Below are 19,622 nucleotides of genomic sequence, written 5' to 3'. Positions count from 1 at the left end.
GGGAGCAGCGGTGAGCAGCCAGTGCTAGATCAGGGAAGGTGAGTAATACCTCTATTTGTGATTACAACTATCTGATCATTTAGAGTGAAAGTCGAAAAAAAAAAACTTATAAAAGGGATGTTCCTCAATGGACAATTATCGCCTATTTGCAAAGCAGGAGAAAAATGTCTGATCACTGGAACCCCACCATGGCCGGCGAGAGGGAGTTGGAATGGAACCGCGGCTGTGGATGTAAGTCTTATTTAGCAAAATCGCCATCCTGTGGCTGCCCATTGTTTTCTTTTGTCTTTTCAGATTTATGAGGCCCAGCCTCCAGTGTCGGTGGCTTTCAAGACCGCAGAGTTTGTCCCGCTCCCCCGTCTGATAAATATGGTGATGATAACGACTGTGGCTCCTGTTTGTAACAAGACAATGTTCACTCAAGGGTTAAATGTGAGTTCATTACATGGTATTGATGTAGTTGCAAGCTGGGTTATTCTTCAAAGGATATGGACACCTTTGGGTGTGTGTGTGTGTGTGTGTGTGTGTGTGTATATATACACACACAGTAAGCTCTGGCCGTCTGACGTCCCAGCCAGGCTTGCAGACCGCTCCTGTGCGGGCAGTGCGGCGACCCACCTCGGTAATCCCAGCCCCACAGTGTGTTATGCATTATGCACAGTGCGGGGCTAGGATTCCTGGGCATGCGCACTGCGTGTGTCAGCCTGTCACCCAGGTCCCCCGCCTTACAGCGTCTGTATATTCAGCTGATTGTCCCGGCGATTGCTATGAGGAGGAGGAGGAGGCACGATCAGCTGAATATACAGACGCTGTAAGGCGGGGGACCTGGGTGACAGTCTGACAAGCGCAGTGCGCATGCCCAGGAATCCTAGCCCCGCACTGTGCATAATGCGGGGCAGGGATTCCCAAGGTGGGTGGCCGCACTGCCCGCACAGGCGCAGTCTGCAAGCCTGGCTGGGACGTCAGACCGCCAGAGCTTACTGCGCCTGCCCCACAAAGTTTTACACAGTGCAGGCGCCGGTTTTGAAAAAACAGCGCGGAGGGGGCGGCGCCGAAAGCCCCTGAAGATGTGAGTGACGGCAGAGTACCGGTTCAAGCTGGGGAGTTCGGACCCGCCTCCGTGGACAAAGACAGGTATTTCTTTATCGCCTCTCATTGGGGGACACAGGAACCATGGGTGTATGCTGCTGCCACTAGGAAGCTGACACTATGCAAATAAAAAAGTTAGCTCCTCCTCTGCAGTGTACACCCCACCGACTGGCATTATACTCTTCAGTTTTAGCTTAGTGTCAGTAGGAGGTGGACACGGGTCTTTCATTAGACCCTTATCTACCTCAATGTGCGTCGTTTCCTTTACAGGTTTCCTCGGAGGGATACAGGGTGAACAGTCACACCTGTATTCCCACTATGCGGACTATGAGTACGGCGTGTACTGCCACCCCGTATCCTCATAGATCCCTCTCCAGGACCAAGATCCTAGCACACAAGCGTGCTCAGAAGTCCGGTCCTGGCTCCGTCCCCCACCCACTCGCCCACCAGAGCCTGTCGGTCGGAGGAGACGAGGACGTCCACCAGCTCCAAGGACGTCTAATATCTTCCATGTTAAGGTTAGTACGACTGCGTGGGATGTTAGGTGAGTATTGGTGACTCCGAGTCCCTATCAGTGCTTAGAGGGCCTCTTGGATCCCCTACCTTCCCTGCTTCTTTGTGCGGCGCCTTACAAGCAGCCGCACTACTATTTCGGCGACCGCACTACTATCCCTGCGGCCGCACCTTTTCTGCTCTGGGGCTATTAGGGACAAAGGCCGGGGCCCATCCTTTTGCGCGGCGGCCCTGATGTCCGGCCGCACTGCTTCCCCACGGCCGCGATTGCTTTACCTTCAGGCTAAAATTTTCCACGGCGGTCATCCCCTTTTAGGTGACTCGCGGCCGCGATCCTTCCCAGCGGCCGCGGTCGCCTCCTGCGGCTGCCGGCTTTTAATATAGGTCCCGGCTCTTCCCGGGCCTACTTCCGGCACCGGCGCTCTTCTTTTATTCAGTCGCCATGACAGCACAACGAGAGGGGATCCGCCCTTCAGGGACAGGAAACCTCAGACATAAAAAGGGCGGCACCTCACTCCCCCGCCAGTTAGTTTCCTGTCCCTGACAGTGGAACCTCTTCAGGCAGACCTTTTTGAAGAAGGTTGAAGAAAGAAGTCTTCCCACTCCTGACAGGCCGGATCAGGTAGCGGGGGTCCCCTGCCTCGGCCTAGTCAGGAGGCCGGTAGCACCACACGGCAGGGGGACTGTTAGTGTCGGTGAGAGCAGGAGGAAGCAGCCCCAAGGGGTTAGCTTCTAGGTGTCACGTTACCTTGTGAGTATACGCCGCCGTGTCTACGTGGCCTCTGGGGTCTGTCCACTCCTGCCTTGGTGGTCCGTCTTGGCCGGAGGACGCTGCCGTCCTCTGTTCGGCGCGTCTGCCCTCGGCGCCGCAGCTGTGACCGGAAGGGGCGTGTCCGGATGACGCAGCGAGCGGCGGTGACGCGGCCGCGCACGCGCGGTAGCGTTCTTTCGCCGGCTAATGGCGGCGCCCAGGGGCAGGGGGAGGATACTGGCCGCAGGGAGTTCGGCGCTCAGCGTGGGGCACGGCGTGCAGTGGCCAGAGCCTATCGGTAGTTAATACCGATCGTTGACACCTGGAGGAAGCCCTGCTGACCCCCATCCGGGGGTGGTACCCAGGGGGATGTATTTAAGAGCCGCACAGATGCCCATCCTGGTTCCTGTCCATTTCCTAATGGAGTCACCGGAGGGAACTCCGCAGCTGTGCGGTGAACAGCAGCAGCCTTTGGAGCAGCCACAGACAGGAAAGTCTCAGAGAAGCTCCCAGCGGCGTTCCAGTGGCAGTAGTCGTGCTGGTGGAGCTAAAGCTGCTCAGAGGTCCACCAAATCCTCGGGCCGTAAAAATTCTCCGGCCAAAGAGGACCCCCCGATCACGGTACCGTTTACTTCAAGGATGGGTAAGTGAGCTACGTGAAAGTACGCTTTCTGATTGGTGTCCCTCCTTGTATTCCCTCTCTCCTTATTTAGGGGAAAAAATGTGCTTCCAAAGCAAAACATAGGGAGTGTGCCGTTTGTACAGAGCCTCTCCCAGATGGGCATAAAAAGAAGCTGTGCAGATCCTGCATACAGCACTTAATCGAAGAGGAGGCCCCTGACCTGACGTCTACCCTTAGGGACATGGTCAGACAGGAGATCAGGGACTCCTTAAAATCCAGTCCTCATAAGAAACAATCTAAGAAGAGAATACTATGTTCATCCCCTGTATCGGAGATGGATTCCGATAGTGTGAGCTCGGATTCTCATCCATCATCTTCGTCATCAGAGGACGTAGAGTCTAGCCGAACGTGTCTATCATTAGATAGGATTAATCATCTGGTGAAAGCTGTCAACAACACCATGGGGATTGAAGAGACTCAGCCAGAATGCTCCATTCAGGACATTATGTTCAGGGGCATAGACCGTAAATCCCGAAGGGTTTTTCCTGTGGTGGAGAAAATCAAGTCTCTGATTATGAAGGAGTGGAAGAAACCCGAAAGAAAGGGGTCACTTCCGCCAGCATTTAAGAGAAGATACCCGTTCGAGGAAGAAGCTTCAGCTTCTTGGGACAAAGTCCCGAAGTTAGACGCAGCAGTGGCCAAAGCATGCAAAAACTCTTCTCTTCCATTTGAAGATTTAGGTAACTTAAAGGACCCGCTCGATAGAAAGGCTGATGTATTCCTTAAAGGAGCTTGGGAGACTTCGGCGGGATCCCTGAGACCGGCAGTGGCGGCTACTTGCACAGCTCGGTCCTTGATGGTGTGGCTAGGCCACCTGGAAGATCAACTTAAGGATAAAGTTCCTAGAAGTGAAATCCTATCATCTATGCCCATGATCCAAGATGCTGCAGCCTTCCTTTCGGATGCATCAGCAGATTCGGTCAGGCTGGCCGCAAGATCCTCAGCCTTATCCAACGCAGCCCGCAGAGCTCTTTGGATTAAATGTTGGCCAGGTGATTTACAAGCTAGGTCAAGACTATGCGGCATCCCCTGTGAAGGAGTTCATCTGTTCGGTCCGGTACTTGATGAGCTGCTTGAGAAGGCGGGCGACTCTAAGAAGCGGTTCCCTCTATTAAGAAAACCTTTTTATAGGCGTGACTACAGCAGGGGATGGTCTTATCGCCGCAGATCTGATAGAGAACCAAATAGAGATTCATCCAGATATTACGGCAGCAGCAGAAGAAGAGGTAGGGGGTATATGTTTAACACCCCTCGGGACTCGAAGAAAACTCAATGACTAGCGGTCCAGGTGGGCGGTAGGCTTTTAGCTTTCTACCCAGCCTGGTTGAGGATCACCAACAGTCCATGGATACTCAGTATCATTAAAGAGGGATTAAAGTTCCAGTTTCATCAGATCCCTCAGGACAAATTTAAACTAACTCCTATCCGTTCTTCTCCTGCAGAACAGTTGGCGTTGGAGTCAGAAGTTCAGGATCTCAGACAAAAGGGGGTTCTTATTCGGGTACCCACGGAAGAGCGAGGTAGGGGGTTCTATTCCCCGTTATTCTTGGTAAAGAAGCCAGATGGGTCATACCGTACCATTATTAATCTGAGAGGCCTGAATGAATTCTTGCTAATCCCATCCTTCAAAATGGAATCTGTGAAAACGGCAATAAAGCTTCTTTTTCACGAGTGCTTCATGGTGGTCTTAGATCTAAAAGACGCCTATTACCATGTTCCGATACATGCAGATCACCAGCGTTTTCTCAGGGTGGCGATTTCTCTTGCCGGCACAGTGGAGCACTTCCAATATCAGGCACTCCCCTTTGGTGTTGCAGTCGCACCCCGGGTCTTTACTAAGGTTATGGTAGAGGTTATGGCACACCTTCATGAGCAAAACATACTGATAATTCCTTACTTGGATGACTTACTGATCGTGGGGCGTTCAAAGTTACACTGTAAAGAACAGTTAGAGAAAGTGATGGTAGCACTTCATAACTTAGGTTGGATTGTCAATCTTAAAAAATCGCGTCTTCAACCCTCCACATCACAGCAGTTTTTGGGTCTTATTGTAGATTCAGCTCAGCAGGAATGTCGCCTGCCAGACTCAAAAGTCGATGCTATCCACCGGCTGGCCTCTAGGGCAATTAAAAATCCCGTAGTCTCCTTAAGAAGTGCTATGTCTCTTTTGGGGTCACTTACTTCTTGTTTTCCGGCGGTGATGTGGGCACAGTTTCACTCTAGGTCTCTTCAGTGGGATGTTCTACGTAATTTTCGGCGACTAGGCGCCAACCTAGATAAGAAATTCACTCTATCCGTAGACGCCACGGTTTCACTAAGGTGGTGGACGCACATCCCTAATCTGCGTAAAGGGGTACCTTGGACATATCATATATCACGAGTAATAACAACTGATGCTAGTCCCACGGGGTGGGGAGCACATTGGGAAAATAATTACGTTCAGGGTCTATGGTCCCGATCTGAGCAGGACTCGTCTTCCAATCTGAAAGAATTGATGGCGGTGGAACGCGCCTTGGATAGGTTTCTTGTACCTCTACAGGGTAGACATGTTAGAATACTCTCTGACAACCAGGTGACAGTTGCTTATGTGAACCGCCAAGGAGGCACACGGTCTACGTCATTAATGAACGTTACAAATCGTATTTTTCAGATGGCCGAAAACCACCTACTCTCCCTTACGGCCCTTCATATAAAGGGGAAACTAAATACCACGGCCGATTACTTAAGCCGCAACAAGCTCAAACAAGGGGATTGGTCTCTAAAACCGGCTGTCTTCAATCAGATCGTACGGTTGTGGGGATGTCCAGAAATAGATCTGTTTGCCAGTCGAGGAAACAAGAAGCTCCATCAATTCTGTTCCCTAGACCCAAGAGACAACCCGTACGCAATCGACGCTCTTCTGATCTCCTGGAACTTCAGTCTCGCCTATGCGTTTCCCCCTCTGAATCTAATTCCTTTAGTTCTGAGAAAGATTCGGGAAGACAAAGCCCGAGTTATATTAATAGCTCCATTCTGGCCCAGAAGGTCTTGGTTCCCATGGTTAAGAAGCATGTCCATTTCCCAACCATGGATTCTCCCAGAAATTCCAGACCTCCTCTCCCAGGGTCCAGTTTTGCATCCACGAGTAGCCAACTTACATCTGACAGCGTGGAACTTGAGAGGTCACTTCTGAAAAAGAAGGGATTCTCTCAGAACCTTGTAAATACGCTACTTAAGAGTAGGAAAGCCTCCACGACTAGCATTTATGTTAGAATATGGAGGAAGTTCCTATCAAGCTCAGGAGCACAGATCGATCAGAAACCTGATATTGCTCAGATCCTAGAATTTCTACAGAAGGGCCTAGATTTAGGCTTAGCCACCAGCACCCTTAGAGTTCAGGTTTCGGCTCTAGGGGCACTATATAATTCCAACATAGCTGGTAATCACTGGATAACAAGGTTTTTTAAAGCGGTCACCAGATCCAGGCCGGTTGTTAAACAAAAGATAGTGCCATGGGATCTAAATCTTGTGCTCTCGGCTCTAACACAAGCTCCGTTTGAGCCCATTGACTCTGTCCCAATCAAGATCCTGTCTGTCAAAACAGCCCTCTTAGGGTACCGTCACACAGTGAAATTTTGATCGCTACGACGGCACGATTCGTGACGTTCGAGCGATATATCCGTGACGTTCGAGCGATATCGCAATGTCTGACACGCTCCTGCGATCAGGAACCCCGCTGAGAATCGTACGTCGTAGCAGATCGTTTGAAACTTTCTTTCGTCGTCTAGTGTCCCGCTGTGGCGGCATGATCGCATGGTGTAACATATATCGTATACGATGTGCGCATAGTAACCAACGGCTTCTACATCGCACATACGTCATGAAATTATCGCTCCAGCGTCGTACATTGCAAAGTGTGACAGCAGTCTACGACGCTGGAGCGATATTGTTACGACGCTGGAGCGTCACGGATCGTACCGTTGTAGCGATCAAAATTTCACTGTGTGACGGTACCCTTAGTTGCCCTCACATCGGCAAGAAGAGTTAGTGATCTGCAAGCATTGTCCAGGCAGCGTCCGTATATGCAAATTACGGAAGATAGAGTGGTGATGAGGCCTGACCCTCTTTATCTTCCAAAGGTCGCGTCAAAATTTCATAGGTCCCAGGAGGTAATCTTGCCTTCATTTTGTCCTAATCCCTCTAACAATAAAGAACAGAGATTTCATTGTTTGGACGTGCGTAGATGCCTTCTCAGATATATTGCAGTAACAGACGCCTGGAAAAAAGATCATTCCTTATTTTTATCCTACCAGGGAGTTAGGAAGGGGCTTAGGGTATCAAAGAATACGCTAGCCAGATGGATTAGGGAGGCCATATTTCTTGCTTACACCGCAGGTGGCGTGGAAATTCCAGAAGGCATAAAGGCACACTCCACTCGTGCGGTAGCCACATCTTGGGCTGAGAGGGCAGAAGTGTCGATTGAAGACATCTGTAAGGCGGCCACATGGTCTTCTCCATCCACCTTTCTTAGACACTATAGGTTAGATCTAGGTGGCTCCTCCGACCTCACGTTTGGGAGAAGGGTGCTGGAGGCTATTATCCCTCCCTAGTCACTTTTTACTTCTCTGAAAGTCTCTCGTTGTGCTGTCATGGCGACTGAATAAATACGTACGCTACTCACCTGGTAGCAGTGTTTTTTCAGGAGCCATGACAGCACCCTTATATTCCCTACCCTCTTTGTTTATGGGTTCAACACTTCCTTTAGAAAATTCCTAAGTTTATTCACTGGGTGAATTGTACCATATATTAATATTGTCTATGTGCTACTAACCTAGAAGGTCCTTTCATACTCTGTAAACCAACTGGCGGGGGAGTGAGGTGCCGCCCTTTTTATGTCTGAGGTTTCCTGTCCCTGAAGGGCGGATCCCCTCTCGTTGTGCTGTCATGGCTCCTGAAAAACACTGCTACCAGGTGAGTAGCGTACGTATTTTGCATGCGGCGGCTGCCGCGCCTGTCAGCAGGACGCCCGCACCTTTTTCTTTGCGCCCCCACACATTTCAGCGGTCACCGGCTTCTAATTTAGGCCCCGGCTTCTCCCGGGGCCTACTTCCGGTGCCGCGCTCCGCTCACTTCCGGTTTCTTTGGGCGGGCTTTTCTCCCGCCCGACATCTGTGCCCTGCTCACTGGCGCCTCTGTGGCTGGCTCCGCCCCCTCCCTCCCCCATGACAAGGGACAGCGTCTGTGTGTCCTCACCACTTCACAGCTGCAGGAGCTCACGCAGCGCGCCGCTTCTTCGCCACCGCACTCTCCTGTGGGCACATGATCTGCGCAGAATACAGGGAGGTCTGCACCGCAGTGGGACATCTTCCAGGACCGGGTCCGTGAGTAGCTGCACTGCAGACTGACACCCCCCTCTGCCCACTGTCCCCTAACCCACTGGCATCTTCAGGGTCCCTCAAAATGTCTACCTCTAAAGGGGGCCGCTCTCGCCCCCCTACTTCTTCTTCATCTACTGCCTTAGTCACCTACTTTGCATGTTCTTCCTGTAACAGCAAACTTCCCTCAGGTCAGTCCTCCCCGCTGTGTCAGTCCTGCAGCAACCCGATTGTTCCCACCGCCCAGGATCCCCCGGCTGTTCCGCCCGAGAGTGATCCCCCCCATCCCAGGCTGGGCCGCCTCTCTGTCACAATCGGTGGCCGATTTAACACGGGTATCTCAAACCCTAGTGTCCGCGCTGGATCGGCTACCCCTGCAGACCCCTGCAGTGGCCAGCGGGTCGCAGGAACCGCCGCCCGAGCCCTCCTTGATAAGCCACAAAAGGTCCAGACAGGAACGTCGGTCTGAGTCCTCTTCGCGCTCCATCTCGCTGCTCGGCCCTCCCCCGCGGTTGGTGTCCCACCGATCCTCCTCCCCTGAGTCAGGCGAGGCACTCTGATGCGCCCTCGGAGGATATTTCGGAGCTGGATCCTAACCAAATCGCCACCATGAGTGAGACAGTCCAGAACCTCATTGGGGCAATAAACCAAACCTGTGGCATCAAGGATCCCTCTACGGAACCCGCAGATCAGGCGGTTTCGTTTAGACGGGCCAAACCACCTTAAAAATTTTCGCTCCTCATCCTGAATTCGAGGAAATCTTGTCCAGAGAGAGAGAGAACCCCACTAGGCGTTTTCAGAGGGGAAAACGCCTGGGTGTGCTATATCCTTTTTCTCCAGATCTTACCACCAATTGGACGGTCTCTCCCTCGGTGGATCCACCTGTGTCCAGGCTGTCCACCAACACGGTGCTTCCTCTGCCATCCGCCGGACCGTTTGGCTCAAGGCCTGGCAGGCGGACTTGCCTTCCAAAAAGTCCCTCACTAGTCTGCCCTTCCAGGGCTCTTGTCTCTTTGGTTCCCAGCTGGACCAAATAATTAAGGACGCCACCGGGGGTACAAGTTCTCTTCTCCCCCAGGCAAAGCCTCGTCGCCCTCCTCCTAGACGACAGTTTCGTTCTTTTCGGCCTTTTCGTCGCTTTGCTGCGGCAAACTCCTTTTCCCAGCAGCAACAGAGGCCACAGGCACGTCAAGAGAAGAAGGCAGTGTCCTTCAGGCCCACTCCGTCCTGGTGTCCTCGCTATTCCCAGGGTAGATCCTCCAGGCCCAGGACTGGAAGATCCACCTCGGCATGACTCTCGGCAAGACTCCAGCCCATCTCCCAGATTGGGCGGCCGTCTTCTCCTTTTCAGGGACGTCTGGATTTCCGCAGTAGAGGATGCATGGGTCAGGGAAGTTGTATCCTCGGGATACAAAATAGAGTTCGCTTCCCGACCTCGGGATCGTTTCTTCCAATCCCGTCCTCCAAGAGACCCCTCTCTAGTTCCGGGCTTCTTCTCAGCCATCGCTTCTCTGCTCAAATCCGGGGTAATCGTTCCCGTCCCAGAAAAAGAACGCTTCACGGGTTTCTGCTCGAATCTTTTTGTGGTACCGAAAAAAGACGGCAAAGTTCGCCCCATTCTGGACCTCAAATTGCTGAACAGGAGAGTTCGCCTGAGACACTTCAGGATGGAATCCCTTCGTTCAGTAATTGCTTCCATGGAGGCTCAGGAGTTTCTATGCTCAATAGATATCCAGGACGCCTACCTCCATGTCCCGATATTTCCCGGACATCACAGTTTCCTGCGCTTCGCAGTGCAACGAGATCATTTTCAGTTCGTCGCCCTGCCGTTCGGTCTCGCAACCGCGCCAAGAGTGTTGACGAAGATCATGGCGGCGCTGATGGCCATCTTGAGAGTCAGAGGCTTGGTCCTATTTCCATATCTCGACGACATCCTCATCAAGACTCCGTCCTTTGCTCAGGCCCACGAAAGCCTGTCCATTGTTCTCGACACCTTAGCCCGTTTCGGGTGGCTGGTGAACCGGAAGAAGTCCTGCCTTATTCCTTCTCAGTGCATCATCTTTCTGGGCATGCTTTTCGACACTCGTCAGAGCAGAGTCTTCCTTCCCAAAGACAAGAGATCCACTCTTTGTTGGGACATACGCTTGCTCCAGGGTCCTCGGCCTCCCTCCCTCCGTTCGGCCATGAAGGTTCTGGGGAGGATGGTAGCTACATTGGAAGCGATTCCCTTCGCCCAATTCCATTCGCGACCCCTTCAGCAAGCCATTCTGTCTCAGTGGGACAGGTCGGTCTTCTCCCTGGATCGGCCGATCAGACTCTCCTTTCGGGTCAGGCGGTCTCTCAACTGGTGGCTGACGTCACCTCTCATCTCCCAGGGCAGGTCCTTCCTTCCGGTTCACTGGCAGGTGGTGACAACGGACGCCAGCCTGATCGGCTGGGGTGCGGTTTTTCGCCACCTGACGGTTCAGGGCCGTTGGTCGCCGCAGGAGTCATCTCTGCCAATCAACGTCCTCGAAATTCGGGCCATCTTTCTGTCCCTCCGCCACTGGGAAAGGATCCTCAGGGGCCTTCCAGTCCGGATCCAGACGGACAACGCCACGGCTGTGGCATATGTCAACCATCAGGGGGGGACTCGGAGCTCCTTGGCCCTTGCCGAGGTATCCAAGATCCTCCTTTGGGCAGAGGCAACGGTTCCGGTGATATCCACGGTGCATATCCCTGGCGTTGAAAACTGGGCCGCCGACTTCCTCAGCCGCGAGGGACTCGCGGCAGGGGAATGGTCCTTGCATCCGGAGGTCTTCCATCAGATTTGTCTTCGATGGGGAACTCCGGATGTGGATCTCACAGCGTCTCGAATCAACAGGAAGGTTCCGCAGTTCGTCTCCAGGTCCCGCGATCCTCTCGCAGTGGGCGTCGATGCTCTGGCCATTCCTTGGTCACAGTTCGAGCTGCCCTACCTGTTCCCACCCCTTCCATTACTTCCCAAACTGTTGAAGAAGATCAAAGCGGAAGGGGTGCCGGTCATCCTGATCGCCCCGGATTGGCCCAGGAGAGCTTGGTTCGCGGAGCTCGTCAACCTTCTCGCGGACGCTCCCTGGCGCCTTCCAGACAGGCCCGTTCTGCTGTCCCAGGGTCCGATCTGCCACCCGAATTCTCGGTCGCTCAGTTTAACGGCGTGGCTGTTGAGACCGCGGTTCTAAGAGCATCCGGCCTTTCGGACCGGGTGATTCACACCATGATTCAGGCTCGGAAGCCTTCGTCTTCCAGGATCTACTACCGCACCTGGAAGGCCTACTTCCGTTGGTGCGAGTCCAACCGCGTTCCACCTATGGTTTTTTCCCTGCCTTCTCTTTTGGCCTTCCTTCAGGCAGGACTGGATTCGGGCCTGGCTCTTAGTTCCCTGAAGGGTCAGGTCTCTGCGCTTTCCATCCTCTTTCAGAAGACCTTGGCCTCTCGGCCACAGGTTAAGACCTTCTTTCAGGGGGTAGCCCACGCCGTCCCGCCGTACAGGGCCCCTGTGGAGGCATGGGACCTAAACCTGGTACTGGACGTTCTGAAGGTTTCTCCCTTTGAACCTCTTAAGGAGATTCCTCTATCAGTTTTATCGTGGAAGGTGGCCTTTCTTGTGGCCATCACGTCCATTCGCCGCGTTTCCGAGCTGGCGGCTCTGTCTTGCCGTCCTCCGTTTTTGGTCATTCACCAGGACAAGGTGGTCTTCCGGCCCCCACCTTCTTTTCTTCCTAAGGTGGTTTCCACCTTCCACCTCAACGAGGACATCGTTCTACCTTCCTTTTGTCCAGCTCCGACTCATCCTCTGGAGCGATCGTTGAACAAGCTGGACCTTGTCAGGGCTGTGAGGATCTATCTGGACAGAACGTCCACTTTCCGGAAGACTGATTCCTTTTTCGTCATTCCTGATGGCATGCGCAGAGGCCAGCCGGCATCTAAAGCGACTATTGCTCGATGGATCAGAATGGCAATTTTGGAGGCTTACCGGGTCAAGAACAGAGTGCCCCCTCCTGGGATTAAGGCTCACTCTACCCGGGCAGTCGGCGCCTCCTGGGTGGTACACCACAGGGCTTCCGCCCTACAGCTTTGCAAAGCGGCAACTTGGTCTTCCATCCACACGTTCGCCAAATTTTACAAGGTCCATACCTACGCATCGGCGGACGCCAGCCTAGGCCGAAGGATCATGCAGGCGGCAGTGGTGAGTCCTCTGACCTGATGGAAGTCTGTTTTTCCCGCCCTTGGGACTGCTTTGGGACGTCCCATGGTTCCTGTGTCCCCCAATGAGAGGCGATAAAGAAAACAGGATTTTTGGTTGCTTACCGTAAAATCTGTTTCTTGGAGCCTCTATTGGGGGACACAGCTCCCTCCCAATGTTTCTCAGTTTCTGTTGTTATCTGTTCTATGACTGTTCTCACGTTTACAGTTCTCAAGTTTGTGTTTATGGTTTTCAACCTTGTTCATTATCTCCTACTGCTTTCTCACTAACTGAAGAGTATAATGCCAGTCGGTGGGGTGTACACTGCAGAGGAGGAGCTAACTTTTTATTTGCATAGTGTCAGCCTCCTAGTGGCAGCAGCATACACCCATGGTTCCTGTGTCCCCCAATGGAGGCTTCAAGAAACAGATTTTACGGTAAGCAACCAAAAATCCTGTTTTTTGAAAAGTTTCAAAGCGCTTTATTTTAGTAATACATGAACACAAAACTAAAAGAGCCACTTTGTTAGAATGCAGCATTACTGCTGCACAAGGTGGCTCTTTTAGTTTATAAAGGCTGAAGGGGGTGACAGTGGCCCTTTAAATGCATAGTCTTGCACATTCATGCCTGCAGAACCTGTCAGCGCCAGGAACTGTGGTCACGTGACCATAAGTAAGTGATTTGCATACATTTGGTCACTTGCAGACTAGACGTGCCCTCTTACTCAGTGCAAGTGTATTGAGCGAGGTTGGACATGTAGAGTCGGATTGTGGCCAGTAAGCATATCATACTGGCGCTGACACTAGAATCCAGAGCGCGCAGAGCTTGCACTTTGAGGATTCACAAGTCTGCAGTTACATATAGTAACTGACTGCAGACTTGTTGTTTTAGACCTTGACAACCCTTTTAACTAAAAATCTGTCAGTGAGCTTGTTCCCATGAGAATATTATTTGTTTTCTTTATTTTACTGATCTGATTGTAGCTGATTTGTAAGCGCAAAAGACAACAAAGGAGAGCTGAATGTTCATGTGACAAATCTGCTAAAAAAAAGACAGAAGAGTGACACTCACCTTAAAAATGAGCATACTGACTGATTCCCAGTTGGCTCACTCTGCAGCAGGCAACAATCAGCGCAGCACAGAGTCTACAGAAGGCAAACTGTGCAAACTTTTTTTAAATTGCAAAATTTATTTGTGGCCTAATGTAGTAGACTGCGTCAGTGTCCGCGTACACTCCCAAAAATGATGTATATTTGACGCACGTATGCTCTGTCTGCCCCATTGTAGTCTATGGTCCTGTCGCCTGTTTTGCAGGCGGTTCGGACATAATCCCTGATTGGACCACTGAACAGGTTCCTGACCCCATTGTGCGTGCCCCCTAAATTACATGCAAAAGTCTGATATCTGGGTGTCCTAATCTGTTCTTTCATACTAAGTGTCTTTTGGTGTTTAAAACGTCTTTAATAATTTGCTCTCCTTGATTTGTGAGATCACATTCAGATTTTCTGGCTGAACATCACTATTCCTGACCCAGGGGAACTTGGAGCCGGTCTCGAGTGTCCAGACCCTGCGAATTTGGTGGCGTAACGCCAGCATATACCATCGCTATCGCATCTGTGAGCTTATGGCTAAGTTAGTTGTGCAACGCAAAAAATAAAAAAAGACAACGACTTTTCTGAGAATATCTGTCACATGGCGTCCCCTGGTCTTAGTCTGTAAAAAAAAAAGCAAACTGATCTGTGGACCGCCACATTATAAGTGATGTTCTATTGGTGAGGAACACAAAAAATGGATGTGAAAATTGATGTCAGAATATGGCCTTCGCGGGGTGGGAAAATCATGTAAATTCTAAGCTATGAAGAAAGATGGACACGCATGCATTACTAGGCTCGGCTACATTCCTACCAGGTCAGGGTTTGCTTGGCTGTGAGACTGCTATATTTTTCTAGAATTTTGTAATATTAGTTGTATGTCAATTGTTCGTTACAGTAACATAATAATCTTTCATAATGATCTTCTTAGGTGCCAAACAAAATAGTGAAACACACCGTCCTGTCGCTCATGTCCTCCCTCCTGAAAAGGGCAGAGGAGAACATCAATCACTGCCTTAAAGAAGACGTCTGGCAGACGTCTGACATCTACACTCCTGCGACCATGGCTGATTTTGCCCAGAAATATAGGGAAGCTCTCGGCAAGGTGAGGATGTTGTATACATAATACATGAATGGAAGTTTCCTCCCTTTTAAAGGAAATTTTTCTACCATATTAATTGATAACATATCACTCTTGGGACTTCATGATACGTAGAATGTGCTCCTCTACAACCATGCCACCGGCCGGGCAGGGAACTGCACCGCCGCCACAGCGTGTAGAGTCGTGTACTGATGTGTTCTGCTCTTCCTTTTAGCTTTTGCCGGATGTGAACACCGTCGTATCCACCTGGCAATCCCTCCTAAAGCAAGAAGAGACTGCTGAAAAGGGAGAAGATGTTGGAGCTCTCGAAGTAAAACACGTGACCGCCGTAACTGACGAATTTCCAGAATTGGCGGCGGAGAAGAATAGTAAGTAAATCTTGGAAGAAAAAAAAATCACAAAGACACAAATGTGAAAAGATTAGTCATAGTGACAACCAGTCTGGCTGTTATTATAATTGCCAGTAGGGTTGTCCTCTGGCCTTTCATATTATTTAGCTATTGTTACAGTTCTACATCCAGGGATTCTCTAGTCGCACACATCGGTGACGTATCGTTGAAGGTTTGGTAGTTGAATACTGTAGTCTCCGCTCATTTCCAGGATGAAATGAATGGGAAACTAAGAAAACACACTGTCCCCTTGCCTGCTGTCAGCTCCGCTCACTGTCCTGGTGGCTGCATGGACTCCACTAGCTATAAAGGGTGACTGGAGATAAAGTAGCACAGTGCTTTCTTGGTGCCACCGCCCCTTTATTTGGGGTCTCGCCGGTCAGACCCTGCGATTATCTGACATTGTTGGGAGAGGTTACTTTATTGCCGACATTAGTGGAATAATACTACCGTAATTCTTTTAAATGAACAGATTTATCATTCAGCCATCAAGAAAAGCTGGGTGACGGCGACGGCTTGCTATGTAATGGTAGCCCTATTGATTGTAATGCAGTGCGAGAATAACACTATGAAATTCCTGAATAGTTAATAACTTGACCGATGAGGACCCTGCAACCTTTGCTACAACTCCTCACCATTTTCAAGATCTCTAAATGCTGTTGTTGAATGGGAAAGGTCGAGCGTCTCCGTGTTCTCTATGGGAAGCGGCTGTTTGGCATCTCTGGCTGCGGCTTGTAACAGGGAGAACAAAAGGATCAGCAATCCAGTCTAAAATTGGACATTCCAATCATTTGTTTGTAGACATTAGATTGTCAGCCGCACCCGTCATTATCAGCAATTTTGGCCCACAATAGTCTAATATGTAAGGGGAGTTTAAAGAGGCTGTGCACTACCATAGTCTTGATTACTGATCCTTAGGATACGTCCTCAATGTCTGTTCAATCGGGGTCCCGCACCCCCACCAATCAGCTGTCACCAGTGGCGGCCTTCGGCCGGAAATACTCAATTGGGGGGCTGACTGTCTTCTGGTACTAGAGAGTACTACAGATCCACCTCCTATTGACTTGAATAGGACCCAGATGTGTAGTACCCTGCTGCAGCCACTACCAAAACGAAGTGAGTACTTCCGGCTGGCACCGACACAATGACAGCTGCCGGGTGTCGGACTCCAACTGATCAGGCATTGATGACCTATCCTGACAATGAATCATCAATGCTAAAGTAGTGGACTACCGCTTTAAAAGACTATTGCGTCCTGTCTAGTTAATCCACATTGCGCCAAACACAACAATAGCAAAATCTTTTTCTAAGGCCCACAACTCTTCACAAACCTGACCTTCTTACTTGTATCTAACCAGCATTACATACAGCAGGTGAAATAAGTATTGAACACGTCACCAATTTTTAAGTAAATATATTTCTAAGGCTATGTGCACACCTTGCAGATTTGACTGTGGAATTTTCTGTGCAGATTCTGCATTTCTTGGCAGAAAACGCGGGTCAGAATCTGCATCTTTTTTTGGTCTGTGCACACTTTGCAGATTTTTGTGCAGATTTCTTCCTTTTTTTTACCCCTGCAGATTTCTATTATGAAATGGGCGAAGAAATGCAGCAGATCTGCAAAAAGAATTGACATGGTCCTTTTTTGAATCTGCTGCATTTCTGTGCAGATTTTTCTGCACCATTAGCACAGCATTTTTTTTTTGCCATTGATTTACATTGTACTGTAAATCACTTGCAGATCTTCAGCATTTCTGCACGGGAAAAAAAAAGCTGCAGATCTGCAGGAAATCTGCAACGTGTGCACATAGCTTAAAGGTGCTATTGTCTCTAAATTCTCACTAGATGCCGGTAACAGCCCATCCGATCCACACAGGTAAAGAAATCAAACCATAGATGTCCATAGATTAAGATGTGTGTAATGAGAAATGACATGGATAAGGTATTGAACACTTAAAGGGGTTGTCCACTACTAGGACAACCCCTTCTCATACCCCACTCTTGGCCCCAATAAAGCCTATATTCCTGCCGTATCGGTACTCTCCGTCCCGGAGCTCTCGTGCCGTTGTATGACACGTGATCCCGGTGCCCACTCCGTACTGGCGTCACTGTCCCCGCCTTCAGACTTCCTCATCATGTTCAATTTGTCCAAAGGCGGGACAGTGACGCCAGTACTGATTGGGCACCGGGATCACGTGTCATAACCGCACGGTTGCCCTGTGGAGAGCGAATGCTGACCCCTCGGGAATGACGCCCTCGCGGGTGTGTGAGTATAAGCTTTTAATTTATCTGGGGCAAGCGTGGGGAATGAGAAAGAGTTGTCCAAGTAGTGGACAACTTCTGTAATACTTCATACAAAAGCCTTTGTTGGTGATGACCGGGAGCCGGCACTCCACAAGTGAGCGTTTCCCATTCTTATGGCCACATTCTGACAGACTAGACATGTCTGGCCTCTCTGAATACACTTGAATTGAGTGAGAGGGCACAGCTAGTCTGCATGTGACCTCATGTATGCAAATCACATACATGCAGTCACTCACTTGCCCTTATCTGATGCCGCCACCGAAGACGCGTCACAGCGTGCTGTGAGTACTTGTACCCTAAGGTCGGACGACCCCTTTAAAGGGAACCTGTCACCCCGTTTTTTCAGATTGAGCTATAAATACTGTTAAATAGGGCCTGCGCTGTGCGTTACTATAGTGTATGTAGTGTACCCTGATTCCCCATGTATGCTGAGAAATACATTACCAAAGTCGCCGTTTTCGCCTGTCAATCAGACTGGTCTGGTCAGGTGGGCGTGTTCACAGCGCTCTTTTCTTCCCCAGCTTTCCGTTGGTGGCGTAGTGGTGTGCGCATGTCCAAGGTCCGAATTCCCTGCGCCCACGTGAAGACACAGCGCGCGATCTGCGCTGTCATCCCTTGCATCGGTGGGGGCGGCCATCTTCCTGGGGCCGCGCGTGCGCAGATGGAATGCTCTGCTGCACGGGGCTTCAGGAAAATGGCCGCGGGATGCCGCACGTGCGCACAAGAGATCGCGGCGGCCATTTTCCCAAATCCGAGTTTGCGTCTCGGCTTTGGGAAAATAGCCGCCGCGATCTCTAATGCGCACGCGCGGCATCCCGCGGCCATTTTCCTGAAGCCCCGTGCAGCAGAGCATTCCATCTGCGCACGCGCGGCCCCAGGAAGATGGCCACCCCCACCGATGACAGGGGTAATAGCGCAGATCACGCGCTGTGTCTTCACGTGGGCGCAGGGAATTCGGACCTTGGACATGCGCACACCACTACGCCACCAACGGAAAGCTGGGGAAGAAAAGAGCGCTGTGTACACGCCCACTTGACCAGACCAGCCTGATTGTCAGGCGAAAACGGCGACTTTGGTAATGTATTTCTCAGCATACATGGGGAATCAGGGTACACTACATACACCATAGTAACGCACAGCACAGGCCCTATTTAACAGTATTTATAGCTCAATCTGAAAAAACGGGGTGACAGGTTCCCTTTAAGCTTAATATGTCTGTCATGTTCTATTATATGCCTGTTTTTTACAACTATTATGCTGTTTCCCGTAAATTGAAGACCCTAAACCCTCTCGCCATTCTGTCCTTCCTCAGCTGACTTTCAGAGCACCCTGGTGAAGGCCTCTCTCCTGCAGGTCCTGTGCTTGTACCAGAGGGTGGTGCCCCATTTGGTGTCGCAGAGTAACTTTGATTTCAGTAAACTGCTCCGAGGTAAGTAAAGTGCACTACACCCATCAGGTAACCGTTCTTTTCCTCACACCCCGGCCACAGTGCATTGTCTCTTTGACCTACTTTCAAGTTTTCTATTGTTAATGATAACAAAAAATCAATTCTCTTTCTAAGCTGATTTTGGCTAAAAGATGGGCTTACTGATGGGCGTTAATTGAATTTCACGCTTCCTGCTTGGAATCCTTTCTTCCTGGGGGAACAGCGTGGTCCTTCCAGTATCTAGGTTACCTGCCAGTCTGATTGCGATCTGTAATCGCTGCCCTCACACTCTATTTATATTCTATTTGTGACTAATTAAACATCTCAGATCGAAGTTTATAAATTTAGACATAATGTAACAGAGCCAGAAAATCAGGAGTATGGCCATTACTCTTCTAGGCCAAGTTTACGCAACTTTTAATGAATGGTGGATATCTAAATGGGCCAAAGTCTACTTAAAGGGCATGTAGGCATACAGCTCTAATATGTTCAAATCAGGGGATAACTGAGCAGTATTTGTAGCCTCATCCTGCAGTCTTGTATCACTAATCCCACTGCCAATAAAACAGCAAAAACCGCAGCACCAGACTACACTTGCGTTGTATTTGTAGTCTGTTACTATGGTGACACACAGGTCTGCATCACAGCTGTGTACAGAAAGCAATGTTGCTTCATTTTTGGTTTTTATTGCCCTGGGTGAACGTATAAGGCTGTGTG

The 19,622-nt window shown here is 50.4% G+C and overlaps 1 protein-coding gene across 2 annotated transcripts in view; it reads left to right on the top strand.

Annotated features, from left to right (window-relative positions):
* Positions 1-19,622, top strand: part of URB1 (URB1 ribosome biogenesis homolog) — a 158,766-nt gene that overhangs the window by 26,155 nt on the left and 112,989 nt on the right. For both annotated transcript variants that reach the window (XM_069760845.1, XM_069760844.1), the window contains exons 10-13: positions 295-432; positions 14,616-14,789; positions 15,001-15,154; positions 18,792-18,908. In XM_069760845.1, the coding sequence (XP_069616946.1) occupies positions 295-432; positions 14,616-14,789; positions 15,001-15,154; positions 18,792-18,908 (583 nt within the window). The remainder of the gene's footprint in view (positions 1-294; positions 433-14,615; positions 14,790-15,000; positions 15,155-18,791; positions 18,909-19,622) is intronic.

Source organism: Ranitomeya imitator, chromosome 3 (assembly GCF_032444005.1).
Source record: "Ranitomeya imitator isolate aRanImi1 chromosome 3, aRanImi1.pri, whole genome shotgun sequence".
Lineage (NCBI taxonomy): Eukaryota > Metazoa > Chordata > Amphibia > Anura > Dendrobatidae > Ranitomeya > Ranitomeya imitator.
This window is presented reverse-complemented; position numbering and strand designations above follow the sequence as displayed.